Here is a 17,187-nt window from a genome sequence, read left to right as displayed (position 1 = left end):
TCACTGATCGCTGAGTCGATATTTACTTTTTTTATTTCATGATGATTTATATCTTCTCGCGGGTAGGAAAAATCGGATGCGCAGTATCGATTGAGTTTTCTGATAAAATAATCTTGTGTGTGGCTATTTTCAATTTTATGACGTTTATTCCATTGTCAATTTATCGATTTTCGTTGAATATGCGATAAAAATCACTCACTCAATTGTCTCCCAACGATTTTGTGAGAATAAAAATTCAAAGACACCTTTTCGGCTGAACTACCCCATGAAAATCACTAACTCAGCTGGCCAATCCCCGTCTGACTCGAGTCTCCTTAGGCCAGTGCATATAAACTCCCCCGAGCCCATAAAATTACCCTTTAAACAACAACAATTACACTATTTTCTCTCCAACAAAAATAAATGTCGAATTGCGGTTGATGTAGCACCCGTAATTCACGGAGTGATGGATCGATCCGCCGATCGTTAGAGCCACCTTGATCGATGATCCACCCCGAACATAATCAATGCACTATTTTTATGAAACAACAAACGTCGAAACGCCTACACTACCTTCTCCATGGCATTCAATGTTTTCCCTATAAATTTGATTTTATTTTTCCTTTTCGCAGTTGCATTGACGCAGTGAAACCAAGATAGAATTACAACTCTTTCGATAACAAATAAATAAGTGTTGGAGGAACAAAGGCATTCCCTTGACGAGCACGATCGCGATAACTATGACTGGGTAATGATTCAACTCTAGTCTGCGCACTCGAGGATTTTTCCAATTGTTGAGTCCATGGGTTTCATTTGCATTTCTGGTGATTAGAGAAATGACACTCGATTACAGCATTTTTTTTAATCAATTTTCTTTTTTCCATTCGCAAGGATCTGAACTTTGTTCGTGGTAAATGTGCCGGGGTGGGGTGAGAGATATTATGACATTGTGTGTCAACTTTTAACGAATGAATTTCGATACGTGGCCCATCGTCAGTGGTTTTACAACGACTGAACTAAAATACCACGGGAGTGTACAATTTTGCTCCCGTTGGGAGAGTGAATGGGAGAGGACGTGTATGTGTGTGGTATAGCCATGAAAATCATCGTGAGTACTGTTGCCTTAGGCTAGTGATATTACAACGATATGTCGTGATTCCATTCACGTTCGACACCTCCTCCGATCTTGAATTAAAGAGTCATTGGGTCTTGATTTGGGACTTAGAATTCACGTGATTTTTTTTTCACTGAATTGGATTTATTCTTTGGGGTTTTGATCGATCGTTCAATATCTACTTTCACTATTTTTACTTAGCACATATGGGGGGGGGGGTGGTATTTGGCCCAATTTTTTAAAGGTTCAACTCATTATCGTTTATCGTTTTTTTTTGTGGTACTTTTGAATGGAATTCATAGATTCGTATCGATTGATCTTTTTTATTTACAACATCAATGGATTTGGGCATTATTAAGATTGAAAAAAAATTTAGGAGTGATGGGAAAATACAGAGGAAATTTTCCGTGAAGAGACGTTCTCATTGCATGAAAAATGTCCTCTCCTGCAATGAAAAAGTGTGATGGCAGGTCTCTGCGATAAAAAATTACAACTTCAGTCATGAACGTTCATAATTTGTTCAAACGAGTTTTACTCGAGATTGTGCTGATGACGAGGGACTGCAATTAGCATTAATCATTGTTATTCAATCGACAGTATCACGAAACCGTGTCTCATAACGTATAGGATTTATTCGATTGTATCGACGTATCTGGCATCATACGCAACGGTTCGGCATATTGAATCAACGTGGCGTGGCTCCATGTTATCGAATAATGATAAACATAAAGAGAGCGTATTAATTGCCATTACAAAATGTGAGGTACAAATGCCCGAAATAAATACAGATTATAACTCTTTTAATGCATCCTGACAAAGTTATAAGAACGCAGACATACATATCCATAAACACGCCTATATACTTTGGAAAATATATATCTGACTGCGATAAAAAATTAAAAATTTGAATTTTAACTTGAGAGCTTAAGACGTGATTCCATAATATTTGGATAGAATTAAGACGCTATTAATAGCAAAATTGTAAGACTTATTTGCCTTCAGTCAGAGAACTGATGTTTATGTACGAATATTGAAAATTTGAATTAGTGTGATGAGAACATTTTTATTTGATAGAAAGAATGTTGAAAATATGTAAAACACTCACCAGTTTGCACTAAAGATTCCTCAGCCTTTCGGCACTTGAATTTTTTTTTATTCCTCATGCAAATGAGGACTGCACTTGTCGAGCAGCCCATCTTGCATCAGTCACCGAATATTTACTTCACTTCATTTTGCATTTTTCCACTTGGCATTTTCCCCGACACCACTGTACATTCCACAAGCCACACTGAACCTCTCTATCCATGAAAATTCAATATATTCCGGAACACAACGCAAATCGTGTAAAAATAACACCAGTGAAAACGTATAAATTTCTTTCCTCGTTGTTGGACTTCAGCTATTGGAGTCACCAAAATACTTTTCGATCGTGTGAATGTAAAATTAAATTGCTTCTGCCATTCAGAGAGAAGTGCAATCATCACGTTGTGAGAGTTTTTTTTATGGAGAGCGTAAATACTCAGTATTGCGATTTCTCATGTTTGTTTTTCATTTTTATTCTTTCAATGACTGAATTCGTACTACCGAAATCACCGGTGGATCACTGACTGAAAATAATCATTTCGTTCATTTATCAAATGAGCTCTTATCAGCTGGAGTGTTTAATCAGAACAGAAATTGTATGAACATGCTTATGATCAAAGAGAAATGCCCGAAAAAAAAAGAATCAAAATCAATTTTAATGAACTCTCGGTGTACGAGGAGGACAAATATTTTGAACAAATCTGGGGTAAAACTGGTAAAAATGATCGAGATTATTGTTTATCATCGCGGTATGACATGCAAAAGAATTTTATTTACTGAATAAATATGTAGTGTCTATTTACTATTAATGTATCCAAATAATGAGGCAACTTTATCAGACTAAAATTTTAAATCATAAAAAAATTCTATGTTTAATCTTAAAAAAAATAAATTGACGGAATGCACATCATAAATATTCAATTTTAAATGTCTACAATTTTACCATTTTTCCGGTTTACATCGCAACTTCTAATTCTATATTCTCTCCGTGACGCCATCCTCTGAAAATTCCATTTTTCATGAATCCCAATTTCAACTATGTGTGCAGAAAATTAATGGATCCCCTGGGTCTTTTTGAAATGTCTCCACATGAATCATGTTGTCCTCGAGCTAAACTCAAATTGAGGTAATCCCAGAGTCACTCATAAAAGGATATAAAACCATAAAAATCGTAGCGACTGGTTTGCCATTTAACACTGCGAATTTTCACGTCACTAATGCATTGATATAAAAACCGTATGTATTGAGCAGCACAATTTACATACTGATAGACACCAGTGCAAACTGAACAATCCACTGAATGTTTAGGGGGCATTGTTTCACACTTCTCCTACTCCTCGTGGCCTCTAACTATTGAACATACATAGCCTACGACTAAAGTTTGTCTCATTCAATATTTACGATAAATACTACTATCTAAATCGTTTTCTTCATCAAACTGCAGAAATTTTTTCTTCGTCGCTGTGATTTTTAGAAGGTCGGGAGATTGCTTCTTCCCAGATAATGCTGTCTAGAAAATAATTTCCTGGTGCGTAATTGATTTGTTATCTTTATGTAAGATTCATTGTTCTCTTGAAGAATTTTTCCTTTTTTTCACTCCACGTAACACCAATCATGTCATTCCATTGGCATTATACTCAGGTTAATGGCCGAGACAGTGGAAATTTTTGAATTCTTTAATTTTTTATCCTCGTTAAAAGCGCATTATTTTACTGACGATTGATTTTCGAGGGAGTTGCCATTTTTTGTGAGCTCCCTCGAATATCTGAAGGCAAGAAAATCGAGGGGGGATTTTCTTTTATTCATAGATGGAGAATAATCCGTGACCGTATTTCAAGCGATGCATCCGATGAAAAATTCAGCAATTCGTGACCCTGAAGATGTTCATTTGAATGATCCTCTTTGAATCGCCAATTATTCAACATCAATACTCAAAGCATAATAATGAGGTTTCAGTAGCTGCTCATCTTGAGAATGCACATGCACTTTGGATTGTTTTCACGAGTGAACATATTTAATTAAATATTAAATATCATTTTGTACTGTGTGTTGGCTTTGAATGGAAGTGTAGAGATTGTGTACACGTATGACATTGTATCAAGTTTTCCCATTCCGTGACGTAAGTTATCTTTACGGAGTATTTCTTATCGTATTTGCCGTAGGAACTTTTCACACGTACGACGCGTGCGGCGTAAATATGTTGCTGGGCAAATATAGATGCGTGGGAGATAATGCATCTCTAGAAATATCATGTAGAATATCTAAACTAGTAAATTGTATTTTTTTCGAAAATCCCTTCTGTGTGTGTCATTCCTGTCCACCAATTCATGGATACGATTAACGAGAAAAAAGGCATTTATTAGAATTGTCCCATCCACGATTAAAGAGATTGCAAAAAAATGAAGATTTTAGGCAGAAATTAAAAAAGTAAAGAGGTAAAAAGTTAAAAAATTAAAAAAAAAAGAGAAAAGTAAAGAGGACCGTAAGATGGTCAATCTATAGGACATTTTTTCATGGATCTGTGCGCTTTAGTGCTGATTGTGAGATAGGCAAAAGCTCCATCGTGGGGCATGGGTTGCTGGGAAAAGAAAGCTCCACCATCAGGTGATTTCTCCATAACGAGTGGTTTGCTGTTCCCCAAATTAACATTACCATCGATTTCCGCCATCATCTCCTCGACTGTCATCGTCTTGTCGTTTCCATCAGGCTATTAAAAACGATGAGTCAAGATTCTGAGCACATGATATTAGCAGAAATACTCACAATGAAGTGTGCCAATGCAGAGATAGGAGTTTTTGTTGATGGTTGAGCGGAGAAAGGCGGTTTTAGGGTACCCTCCTGCATGTTCAAGACTAGGTGGTACATGAAGGCATTCCTCAACTCCATCTCAGATAGGTTTTTACTGAATGACATGAGGTATTTTAGCCATTGAACCACTAGCTTACGATCTGGAAAAATACCAGTACTCAAGATCAACGTGAATTGATATTTTATAATTTAATTATCGAATGAATGTATCACCTTGGATTTTACCCAGTTTCTTGATAAGACGTTTAGCTAGCAAAAGATTATAGTTACAGTCGTAGTTCAAAGCTGCTCTCTCGTCGCTGTCCATTTGAATTCAATTGATCTGGAAGCGACACTCCAGTCGACAAATGAGGGTTTACGAGCTTCTGATACTCGAGAAATTAATTCATGATTGGGCTCAATTCCTCCGGCTCTTGGTGAAAAAATATCGTTGAAGGGATTGATTGGCTTGAGTGAAATCACGCTCTTTGATTTTTCAATTAACGAGGTGACATGGTTTCGATTCCGATGAGAATTTATTGGACTTTTTTTTTACTTCAATTCAGATAAATGATCTTCATTACAGACGTCAAACTAACTGGTTACGGTGTAGGCTGATTGATTGGAATTTTGATTGAAGTTAGCAGCAACAACATCATCATGGATTTTAGTCGAGTTAATTTTGTTTTCTGCTGTGATTTTATTTTGATAAATGAAAGCTCAGGGCGGGGGAGGTACTACTATTATTCGTTTATGTACCTTTGTTCAATTGTTTGATTTCGATATTTGCGATTAGTCCATTTATTTAAGAAATAGGTAGTTTTTATCACACCCAGCCTTAGTGGCGATGGGGTTGGGAGAGAACAAAATGTAATAAAATGACAGCGAATAAAATACAAAATAGTCTTTCTTTCCGTCATTATGACTAGAATGGATACTGCTCGTCTGTGTGTTTTTGTTTCTAGTAATAATGGGCCATCCAAGGCGTCAGAACGGGGGAAGAACATGAATTCCAGAGAATAGCAGAGACAACGGACTGATGATCATGAATCCATTTACAAGCTTTCCACTGGCGGATCATAGGAGGTAAGAATTACAGTTTTTTCTCTGTCGAGCAATACTTATTACATCGAATTTTTTTTTAGCTCTACAACACCCGGAGGATTGGCTCGAGCTTTGGAGGGAGATCGATTTCACACCTGTCTGACTACACCATTTCGAATAAGGGGCGAACCTGCGTCGGTCTCCATGGGGACCCTGAGTATTTACGCACTGCGAATTAAGCCAGAAGACAGACAGTGGCCGCTGAATAAACACGAGGCAAATGAGAGATTGTCACGTACTTCTAATCATATGTAATAAATAAACACACGAAACAAAAAATATATTTATTTTTCAATCGTATCAATAAAATCCTGATTGATTACATTTATAAACAAGATGAGTCAGGCGGAGAAAAAGAAATTGATAAGCACATTGATTAAATTAAAACAGCAAGAAGAATTTCTAGAGAAAAGTATTGAAACGTTTGTCTCGGGAATGAAAGTGGAAACTGATGTTACTCGAGATTTAATGCAAACGCGGGATAAATGTTCGGTGGAGAGGTAATGAAATTAATAAAGAGATGTGTTAAAAATATTTAACGTGTTATTGTTATTTGTAATTTATTATCCTGCAGGAAAAAAGTGACAGATGCTATTTATCGGAGGGGTTCCGACATTTCTGATGAGTTAAATACTGTTAAGGGGATGGTGGATGAAGTGCATGAGGGCAAGAACATCGGTATTTATATTTCATGATTCAGATTTTAATATTTATTTATTTTCCGCCCACGGTAATCCATATGAATTATAAAATGTGGTATTTTGTTTCTCATATTTCATCGATAGTTCATGTTTGGTAATGTCGCATGAATAATAACAATTGAATTAAATTATGGTATTCTTGCTAATCAGATCCAGAAGAACTCAGATCAAAACTATCATCGTTGGCCAAAAAAGTTAAGGAATTTGACCCAACGCCGGAGCTAGAAATTTTTAAAGCCGAGCAGAAGGAGCTTGAACAAGCTCTACTCGATTTTAGAGTCAATATTCATGAATATGAGAAGCCGAACAGCAGATTGATGGCCGCGTGCCCAAGGAATACTACCTTAAATAGAAAAGACTGTTTAGATATCGATTATGATGGGATTGAGAATTTTGAATCGCTCGTTGTTAAAACTGGTAGAGTAACTGATAGTCAATATTGCCTTTAATCACTTGAAATTAGCTTCATAATTTTTTTATAAATTGAGTTCACTTAATACTTGTGTAATACACCCAGGCCACACACAGTATTGGAAACAGGAAGATCACCTGTTCTTCCTGAAAGTCCGGACGAAAAATAAAAAAATTCCTGCGATGATTCAGTTGATCAGAAAAAAATGTCCGGATCTGACAGCCGAGGAGATCATCAACCACGAGGCGTGGTACAAAGTTTATCTCGACTTACGAGAGAAGCAGAAGAGTACTGTCAAAGAATGGAGAAAGAAGAAGGACTTGGAAAAGCTGGAGAAAACGAGGTCGTTAAAAAAGAATGATGACGGTCTTGATGATAAGAAAAACAGAAAGCCATTCCAAAATGACTTAGGTGAGGATACGAGTGATGCCAGAATTTCAAGCGACAGTAAATCTATGAGGATACGTAAACCCTCTGGACCTGATCTTGAACATTTACACGAAAAGAAAGAATTAATAAAAAAGTGGAAAATGGAAAAGCAAAACGTAAAATTGTCGAATGAAGAGAGACTGAAGAATCAAGTGGAGGGCACTCGCTTGTGGAAAGAACAACAATTTTTACTACGAAATATCGAAATTAAGGCGGCTCTCGACGAGTACTGGGCTAAGAAGATGCAGGAAAAACTCTCCGAGGAAAAAATAAAAAATAGTCGCAGTGATGAAATTGTGAAGGCTCCAGCGCTGGTCAAAAGCTTTCGGTAATATTTCATATTTAATTAATTTCTTTATGAGTTGATAATTATATTTTTTTTATGGATTTTTAATTATTCGCAGACAACGTGACAATAGTTATTTGAGGAAACGTAAAAACATCCTCAGTTCCAAACAGGAGAAAAAACCCAACACGGAGATGAGCACGAGTCCGGCAAGATCTAGAATAGGTTCGACATTCCTAAAACCGACGAAAATTTGGAAAGAAAGGTGTAGACAAAAATCAACAGCGGAGGGCTATCTCAAACCAGTTCTATACATAAAAAATTTGCCCAAAATGTAAGTACAAAACTTATAAAAATCTAAGTAGAAGATAAAAATTGCGTTTGTCTTTTCAGGTCAATTTTCAACTGGAAAAATCAGGAGACCATAATATCCTTGTGAATTCTCAATCTTTTATTATTCTTCTCAAAATAATGTAAATAATAATGAGTACATCACGTTCTGCTACGGAGCAGATAATGAAATGTCAAAGTAAGAATGTAACGATAATAAAATTACATTTTTATTACCAAGTTCACTTGCAAATAATATAATCGTATGTTTTGTTCCCATTCATCTCTCTGATATAACCGACATCTTTCTCATTTTGTCATTTGAAAACACGAGAAAAAGCACAACTTGGAGAAAAGCATAAAGCCCGCGTTAAGATTGCCTTAACATTATGGTTTTGTACATGAAAAAAAAATTATTTATGACTGGAAATAAAAAATAGCACACCGGTCTGGCAATCCTGCCTTTAAATAAAAAAATGAAAATGTAACGTTTTAATAACACACAGACATTATAACTAAGGTGTCTTGTTAATTATTTTTTCAAACAAAAAAATCAAAATCCAGTGATGCATACACTTCCATATGTAATTTTTTGCTTTTGTTTATGTAATATAAATGTTACTGTATGACTTAATATACTAAAATACCATCGGAGTACTCCCCTTCGGGAATCCTCGCCCCCTGTAGGACTTCTTTTGACTCTTCTTTCACCTTCTATCAACAGTCCCATTTCCATCAGACCCATAACCCTGGTGAGTCTCATGGCAGGGCAATCATTGATCAACAATTCATGCCCGTCGATACCCTTCCCCGACAGGTACCCCTCCCTTTTCTCAGTCTTATAATCACCAAGTGAAATTCCTCCCACCAATACCGAAGACCGCCTTCATCCAAGGGTTCATCATTCAGATCAGTCCCAATCTTCATCCACCGCAGACCGTTTATTGGGTGAAAACAGATAACTAGACTTCTCCTACTGACCTGTCAGTTTTGCGTACCCATCCAGAAATCTAGATTTTCGGACGTGCGACTTACCCTGAAGATGTCCATTGACACTGCCTACATCGTATAGAGGAATATGACAAATTCTGCACTCCAACTGGGTTTCATTGACTTCAAGGAGGAGTTTGTCCCTGTTCGTTCCGTGACTCTGCTCAGCGAGATGATTCTCCAGGAGATTAGAAGCGAAAGTACTATTACAAAACAGACACAGCATAAAATTCTTATCACTCAGTGGAACAACTCCCTCCACTCCCTTCACTCTCATTTCTCTGTTGAGCTTTTGTCTCTGCCGTTTCCTCTGCCTTTTCGCAGCCCTCCGCGCCTCAACCTCACTAGTTTTCTCGTTATCAGACCCATAACATTCGTCTTTGACAATGAAATCATTGATCGAAAATTCCGTCGGGTTAAACTTCTCAGTAGCCACATCAGCCTCGATCTTCTCATCCTTCTGGCCATCCCCGACTGATGGTTCATTAACAACTAATGGCGTAGAAATCGATGATTCCTTTTCCCTGTTCTCAGGCTCATTCCGGACTGCATCGTCATCCCCATCAGCATTAACTTCCTTCACAACAGTCGGCACATCCTCCTGCGTGTTGACAGAATTCTTCTTGTAATCTTCGAATAATTTCACATGTGTGCTCCCCTGAACATGACTAGTCACATTTTTGAAGTGCATCCCCACAACGATATTACACACCTGGCACCAGTATGTGTGACCACCACGTTTAATGATTCCCTCGGGTATTTTGTAGAGCGCTTTCAAAAATGCTGCTTCCTGCGGCATTTCCTCGGCTTTTTTCGCCGCATGCTGCTTTCCTCTCACATGAATCAGAGTTTTCTCAGGACTCTGGAAGAAGCAATCACAAACTCTACACTTGAATAATGATTTCCCCGCTCTGGCAATAACATTTGAACCATTCATCTTATGGTCGATGCTCTCAATGTGATTGGCCACGGGCCCCGATTGCAAGAGTCTGCAGCCACAAGTGGTGCATATCAGTTGCTTTGCGTTTCCCTTCGTGACTACGTGAATGCCCTCTTCCTCGTGTTTAGGAACATCCCGAAGTCTGGCTGTGCTCAAGATAGGTAGAGGTTTCGCAGAATTCGATGCTAAAGGACGATTGAACAGCTCCCTCTTGCCGATGTGCTTCGGGCTTCCCACGTGAACAAGGGCGTCGTGCCAGTTTTTCATCGTGCGGTGACAAATGGTGCAGTTGAAGATTGTCCTGCACGGTTTCCTGAGGACGTTCCTGCCGTTGTTCCGGTGAACGTCGGTGGCAACGTGCTTCGCGATGGAACTGTACAGGGCTATTTTGCAGCCACATATCAGACATATGTAGAAGTCCTGATTTCTCGGCTGCTCAATTCCCTCGGGAAGTTGCTCGTCAGGTGATGAGGCCCGGCGGGACGCCTTCTTTTTCATTCGGTGCTTCTCGGATTCATTGTGTTTTTGGATGGCCTGGGAGCCACCAGGGATTGTGCAGTTACAGATATCGCAGAGAAAGCTCTCGTCAGGAATTTTATTATTTTCAGCGGAAGGTAATGGTGATTGTGCTTCGGTGTCCGCTGAGTTCGATAAATATGACGGAACATTGTTAGATTCGACGGGTTCCATATTGTCGTCTTTTTCGCTATTTGATGGTGATGGCAAATTATTCTCAAGATTGCAGTCTTCTGTGTTGTAGTCTGATCCTCGTGAATGATTCTCTTCAGTTATTTCTCTAGAGGACAAATCATTTGGAGGATGGTAATTTTTTGTAGAGCAGGATTCAATCCCCTCGTGATTTTTGTTGGGTGGTGATGAAAGCCGACGAATTTTATTTCTCGATGAAGATAGGTGCTCCTCACGATTGTAATAATCGTCTGACGGATTACAGTATCTCGATTCAATCCTTTCGTGTTGCTCTCGTGTTAATAAAAGTTCATGAGGTTGATTTCTCAATGAAAATGGTAAATCCCTTCGAGAATAATAGTCCTTAGCCAATGACATGGCATCAGAAAATGTCCTCCCCTCTTCATGATCACGACCTCGTGAGGAAGAATAATTTTCGTCTCTCGGTAAAAGTAACGGGAGCATGTTTTGTCCCCGCGCTGAGAATGATTGTAAATTATTCGAATTATACTCTTCGAATGTCCGCGGAGACGCCGACGTTCCCTGTCGCATTGTCTCATAATCACGTTTCCTCGACGGATAGGATCCATCTCCGTCCCTTATGAAAGGTGATGATGATTGATCTCGATTATGGTACTCTTCATATCTATCTCTGTAACGAAATGCTGAGGATTGAGATGCCCTGTGATCTCGGTTCTCCTCTGAAAACAGTTCCCCTGATTTCCCCAGACTCATTTCCCTCCAAACAGCTAAATTTTCTCTGTGCTCGAATTTCGTCGTGTGCGATAACACAACCGCACTACTTGCTTCCAGTGCACATGAGCACAGGGAACACCAAAGCCATTGGTCATTCTTCGTCTTCACAATGCCCTTGGGCAACTCATACCATTCATTCAAGGCATCTGATTGTAAATTGAGCATGAGGTTTCTTCTTGACATATGAGCTTGGGTATTCAAGTGTTTTCGCACTTCAGTGTGACTCTCGACGATGACATCACAAAGACTGCACTTGAACTCCAAGGGACTGAGCCTGTAGATGACTTTTCTGCCACCGGTCCGATGAGCGACTGTGGTGACGTGAGAGTCAATGGCATCTGGATGAATTTCGGTATTGCAGATGGTACAGAGGAAGCAGTTCCTCGTTGGCATCGTCTCGATACCCTGTGGTAGGTTCTCCAGGTCGAATTCAGGTGGATTAAGTGCTCTCGGAGGTGCTTCTGGATTTTGGGACCTCTGGAGGGTGGATGGATTGCTACGATACGTTTCTGACGACATGTAGCCTGAGGAATTTGTAAAGCCTGGAAAGTCATCTTGGCGATAATCAGACAATGTGATGCGATCTGAAAATCTGACGGGAGAGTCGTCTTGGAAAGGAAGGCGTGAGGTAGAATAGGGATTCGACGTTGAAGGCGAGAGCAGGAGACTTCTGTGAGAAGAGTCATCGATGGAAGACCCTGGCAGACGACTGGACAGCCCATTAGGAGTAAAGCGATTGAAGGACGTTACATGAGGGGGATGAAAAGTTCCAGGAGGGGGTTCGCTCGGAAGGGATTGCTTCCGCAAGAACGGCATGTTGCTTGTTTGACCCGTAAAGGGCAATGAGGTATGCTGAGAAGCTTCCCACGGAGTCGGAAGAAGACCTCTCCGAGATGACTCATTGGCGGAGGGCTCCTCATTCCAATTATCAGAAAATCCACGGTCCGGGAGGGGATTGGAAGCTCGGTGAGAGAACGCCATCGCCAATTGTTTCCTGAATGTTGAGAGGGGTGTTAAAAAGGGTTGGAAAGTGGATATTACTTGAAGACGTTACTAGTGAGGTATCACTGGCAATAAATTTATAATTCAAAAACATAACCTACTATTTTATATTCTTGTATTACCATACCAGATGTGAAATTATACATACAAAAAACATTGTAAATAAGGCCTTGAAAAGCTCACCCATAGTCAATTAACTTGCGAAAAATCAAACCCAAAAATAAAAGAGCCTGCAACACCCCAATTTTTTCGCCATCATATACATTCAGGTAAACAGTAACATAACTTCTGAAAATGATGGCTATTTCAAGACTTCCTCTTGGATATTCTCTCTAAGACTACATCCATACTCACCAATTCTGAATAATATTTCCCAATTCTTCATTTACTAGAAGAATCCAATAAGTTGATACCGTTGATACCGGTTAAGATGGAGGTTAGGAACCCAATATTAGTAATTCCGCCAGTTCCATGTTGAAGGTGGGTACCAAAGAGGATAGACCAAAGTAGAGGCTCAGTTCTGGGGGTTTGACTGACGCCAGTTTCTCCACGTTACCGACACGATTTCACCCCCGAGGAGACGGGGCGCCACGAGTCCTACTGGGGTATCTGCATATCGGCCAAGCGGGGGGGCTCCGTTCGTACTTGTTCAACTGTACAAATGATCAACTGTACACAAAAGTTTCAGACGGTGAGAGCACGACTGTGAAGGGGTTCAACTGTCGAGAGAAAAAGCTAGGCTGTACATGTGGACCCAGTGCCACATGTACAGCCTGGTTTTTTAGAATTTTAGAATTTTCAAACGGTGCTCTCACCGTTTGAAAATTCTGTGTACAGTTGATCATTTGTACAGTTGAACAAGTACGAACGGAGCCCCCCCGCTTGGCCGATATGCAGATACCCCAGTAGGACTCGTGGCGCCCCGTCTCCTCGGGGGTGAAATCGTGTCGGTAACGTGGAGAAACTGGCGTCAGTCAAACCCCCAGAACTGAGCCTCTACTTTGGTCTATCCTCTTTGGTGGGTACAGTAGAAGTTGTCTGGGAAGAAATATGTACCATCGCAGTTAAAATGTTTGGAATTCAAATGACTCCAACCACTGGGGCACCAGCGCCTCTCTGAGCCAAAGGCAGAACACCCCCAGCACCCTTGTTCAAGCAAACAGGATAGACTACAGTAGAGACGCACATTAATGTTAGTACTGACCCCGGTGGTGGGAGGCGCCACCGTCGTATTTGGCAGCTGGGCCCACTGCCCGAAAATTCTCCTGCTTCTTAAAGAAATTTCTATATCTTTCTAATCAACATCAACGAATGAAACCATCGCTGTTCAGGGGAGAATAAAACTCTTCGTGCTCAAGCTGAGGTTCATCCCGTAATCTTGAAAAATTAATATTAAAAGGGATCAGCAGGCTAACGGAGTTTACAAGAAGTCAACAGGAGAACGTGAGCATCAACAGGGCGAAGCGCGTGCGCCTGAGATGCCCCTTCAGTATGTAGTTGTCTACTCGGTCGGCAGTCGCGTCGCAAATAAGCAAAATGGCTTCCACCGAGCAGGTTGGATTGAATAAAAATTGGGAATTATCGTTGTACGAACTTCATAGACAATCTCAGGACCCGATTATTGATAATACGGAAATTGCAGTGAGTCCTCGGAGTTTACACAGTGAATTGATGTGCCCAATATGTCTGGATATGCTCAAGAAAACAATGACCACCAAAGAGTGTCTACATCGCTTCTGCTCCGATTGTATTATCACTGCACTCCGGAGTGGAAATAAGGTAATTCCATGGTTGGTTTACATTCCATTTCAATCGAACTGAGGGTGTTGGAGGATTTTTATGAGTTTTTTTTTATCGTTTGGGGCTCGAGAACTCGAGAGCTCGACGAAACGACCGGACTGATGTAGAGTGACTGTCACTTGTGGGAAGATGTTTATTTATTTTCAAATTGACCTTGCGTAGCATAACGGGATAAAATGAAAACCTGATATTTCATTTTCAATTAAAGCTGATGTTTCTTTCCAATTATTTGCGCATATCATAGGCCTAAGTTGACGATAATTGTTAAGTGTACTCCTGAAAAGTGAATGTTCAATAAAAAACTCAGCAATCATCAGATGAAAATTTTATTCGTTAAAGTCGTCTAATTCCATTGACGAATGTTCTAGGAATGTCCAACATGCAGGAAAAAACTTGTATCGAAACGTTCCCTCCGACCAGACCCTAACTTCGACCTGCTGATATCCAAAATCTACCCAAGTCGTGACGAGTATGAGGCACATCAGGAGCGAGTCCTTGCTAAATTAAATAAATCCCATTCGCAAGCAGCTCTAGTTAATTCAATCACTGAAGGAATTAAACTCCAGAGTCAGAACAGGCCTCAGAGGTCCAGGAAAAATGCCAATGAACCAGAGAATACCAGTAATGTTCCTTCGTACAACAATACACCTAATGTTAGTGCGCCAGCTACACCCAATCCAGCAGCTAATGTTGCTAATCAGAGCGACTCGTCGCAGGGTCCGACTGCTCTCAATAACAGTGGAGCTAATAATTCAGGGTCACAGAACTCCAATAGTGTCTCACAACCAGCGAGCAGTCCAGCTATTTCAGGTAATTTTCAGTTCTCCAATAGATGGATGTGAATATTAATTTTCTGTGACCATTTTTCAATGAATAATTATAAAAAATTTATGCATGCTGATAATTTTACGAAGAGTAAGTCCAGCAGAAATTCCATTAGTGAAAGGAGTTTTTAATTTTAGGGACAACATCTAGGAATTCAACGACACCATCACCAAATCCAGCGAATCAAATTCCCAAACCTCCGAAACGACAGAAGAGCTTGCAAAATTCGGAAAATGATTCGTCGAGTGCTGAAGCTGAGACTGGTGGTGGTGATTCGATGGTTGATACTGAGGGCGAGGGTCCAAGTGAGCCCTCGACTCTGGACGAAATCGAACTTGTGTTTAAGCCACATCCCACTGAAATGGCTGGGGATAACTCACTCATCAAGGCGTTTCGGGAGAACAGTGTCAGATATATAAAAACAACTGCTAATGCAACAGGTAAGAATTTATATGAGGGATAAAATCAATTAAACACTTGTAATCCTTTTCATCACCGAAAACACTATACACGTAACCAAGGATTATTTGCTCCCTCCAAATCCAAATTCTTCTAAAATAATTTTGATTTCGTCCATTTTTCAGTCGATCACCTGAGTAAATACCTCGCAATGCGACTGACCCTTGACCCAGATACAGAATTATCAGAATCCGATCGACTCCTAAACTTCTGCATTTACATTGCACCATCTCCAGGACAATACGTAGTCCTGAGTGGTTCCCAAACATTGAGACAAGTGAACGATAAATTCTGGCGCGTCAACAGACCTCTTGAGATCTTCTACTCTTGGAAGAAGACCTAGGGAAGGCCCCAGCCACCACCGGATATCGGCTAGTCACATCATGCTCCGGATTAAATCATTCTAAATAAATTTCATTCTATCGGTCTGCTGGTGTGGAACGATTTTCGTGGCGAATCAGATCAATCAAAAATCGCTGACGTGGAGTTTTTTCGTGTAGAGAACAAAATTATCTTCCTTTCTGTTGGAAATGAAGGAGAACTCATGTTCATCAGTGTTGATGGTGCAATTACGGATGATTCAGTGGTTTTGGTGATCATTTTTAATTGATCCTGGAATGAAGGAGCGTTTGATCTTTGAAATTTGTAAATTGTCATTCAATTAGTTTTTAAAAAGCATCAAGTTCGAAGATGGGGAAAGTTCTTCAGAGTACTGAGAAAATCTCCGATGTATTCCAGGTGATTTAATGTCAAAAATGAATTTTAAAGTTGAATTTATCCTTTGGATTCAGAGACACTCATCACAAGCTAGAAAAAACTCTTGTGTTATTTGATTTTTCTTGTGTTGTCACTGTACTATTGATTTAATTCCCACTCTATCAATGATACGACAAACTGTAAATAGAATCTAGATATCATGTTGAGAATAAAGAAAGAAGTTTGAAGAATGAATGAATTAGAGGATAATGAGTCAGAGGAATTAAACATCTATGACTTAATTCAAAGGAACGATTATCTGAGAAAAATTGTAAATCAATTTGGATTTTATTTAATTTTTCGTTCTGTCGATACAGTATATTTTATGTCTACATGTAGAGAGAAATAAACAAAGGATTGTGCTCGTGAAATTACAGCTTTTGATGATGACGTCCGGGTGATATATTCCCCTTAACCTGTAATTTACTCTAATTACTGATTTTACATCGCAATGCTATTGTAATTGGACTAAAGGTGTGATCTAAGACTTTCCAAGCAAGAAAGTCAGTTATTACACCACTAAATAATTTTTTTTACTTCGGAAATCGGAGTAATAATGAAAAAATCTTCGAAATGGACTTCTGGGAAGCCCCAATGACCTAGAGAAATTGTAAAGCTCTTAGAAATTAATGAGAAAAGTAATTCTAATTTGCATCGTTGCATTTAATCGGTAACTTCTCAGATTTGTTGTTTGAAACTGGCGAATAGCATAATGTCATCGTCATCAGAGAAAAGAAGGGAGTGTTG

General features: G+C 39.5%; 3 protein-coding genes across 8 annotated transcripts in view; 2 read left to right on the top strand and 1 right to left on the bottom strand.

The window, feature by feature from the left end:
• Window positions 1-8,429, top strand: part of LOC135172895 (coiled-coil domain-containing protein 112-like) — a 28,522-nt gene extending 20,093 nt beyond the window's left edge. For 4 of the 5 annotated variants that reach the window (XM_064139389.1, XM_064139391.1, XM_064139387.1 and 1 more), the window contains 7 exons: window positions 5,929-6,049; window positions 6,109-6,567; window positions 6,642-6,745; window positions 6,919-7,185; window positions 7,286-7,937; window positions 8,014-8,229; window positions 8,289-8,429. In XM_064139389.1, the coding sequence (XP_063995459.1) occupies window positions 6,404-6,567; window positions 6,642-6,745; window positions 6,919-7,185; window positions 7,286-7,937; window positions 8,014-8,229; window positions 8,289-8,334 (1,449 nt within the window). In that variant the 5' untranslated portion in view covers window positions 5,929-6,049; window positions 6,109-6,403 and the 3' untranslated portion in view covers window positions 8,335-8,429. Of the gene's footprint in view, window positions 1-611; window positions 3,258-5,928; window positions 6,050-6,108; window positions 6,568-6,641; window positions 6,746-6,918; window positions 7,186-7,285; window positions 7,938-8,013; window positions 8,230-8,288 lie in introns of those variants that run through there. The other variant, XR_010301204.1, reaches the window with a different exon arrangement.
• Window positions 8,326-13,107, bottom strand: LOC135172893 (uncharacterized). Of its 2 annotated transcripts, XM_064139385.1 has the most exons (3): window positions 12,955-13,100; window positions 12,784-12,888; window positions 8,326-12,592 (listed from the first exon to the last, which is right to left on the bottom strand). In XM_064139385.1, exon 3 carries the CDS (start codon window positions 12,577-12,579, stop codon window positions 9,199-9,201), a length of 3,381 nt encoding a protein of 1,126 aa, XP_063995455.1. In that variant the 5' UTR covers window positions 12,580-12,592; window positions 12,784-12,888; window positions 12,955-13,100; the 3' UTR covers window positions 8,326-9,198. The 2 variants fall into 2 exon arrangements, with proteins under 2 accessions (XP_063995455.1, XP_063995454.1); XM_064139384.1 differs by lacking the exon at window positions 12,784-12,888 and having other exon boundaries at window positions 12,955-13,107.
• Window positions 13,108-13,858: 751 nt separating this feature from the next.
• Window positions 13,859-16,811, top strand: LOC135170752 (E3 ubiquitin-protein ligase RING1). Its single transcript, XM_064136815.1, has 4 exons — window positions 13,859-14,379; window positions 14,769-15,210; window positions 15,363-15,665; window positions 15,810-16,811. The coding sequence occupies exons 1-4, from the start codon at window positions 14,137-14,139 to the stop codon at window positions 16,025-16,027; spliced, it is 1,206 nt and encodes a 401-aa protein (XP_063992885.1). The 5' UTR covers window positions 13,859-14,136; the 3' UTR covers window positions 16,028-16,811.
• The last annotated feature ends 376 nt before the right edge of the window (window positions 16,812-17,187 follow it).

Source organism: Diachasmimorpha longicaudata, chromosome 2 (assembly GCF_034640455.1).
Source record: "Diachasmimorpha longicaudata isolate KC_UGA_2023 chromosome 2, iyDiaLong2, whole genome shotgun sequence".
NCBI classification, from domain to species: domain Eukaryota; kingdom Metazoa; phylum Arthropoda; class Insecta; order Hymenoptera; family Braconidae; genus Diachasmimorpha; species Diachasmimorpha longicaudata.
This window is presented reverse-complemented; position numbering and strand designations above follow the sequence as displayed.

Coding starts and splice junctions, on each gene's coding strand:
- LOC135172893 (XM_064139384.1), bottom strand. CDS start 12,579: ATGGCGTTCTCTCACCGAGCTTCCAATCCCCTCCCGGACCGTGGATTT.
- LOC135170752 (XM_064136815.1), top strand. CDS start 14,137: ATGGCTTCCACCGAGCAGGTTGGATTGAATAAAAATTGGGAATTATCG. Junction 15,211..15,362: donor GAGCAGTCCAGCTATTTCAG/GTAATTTTCAGT, acceptor TTTTAATTTTAG/GGACAACATCTAGGAATTCA. Junction 15,666..15,809: donor AACAACTGCTAATGCAACAG/GTAAGAATTTAT, acceptor TCCATTTTTCAG/TCGATCACCTGAGTAAATAC.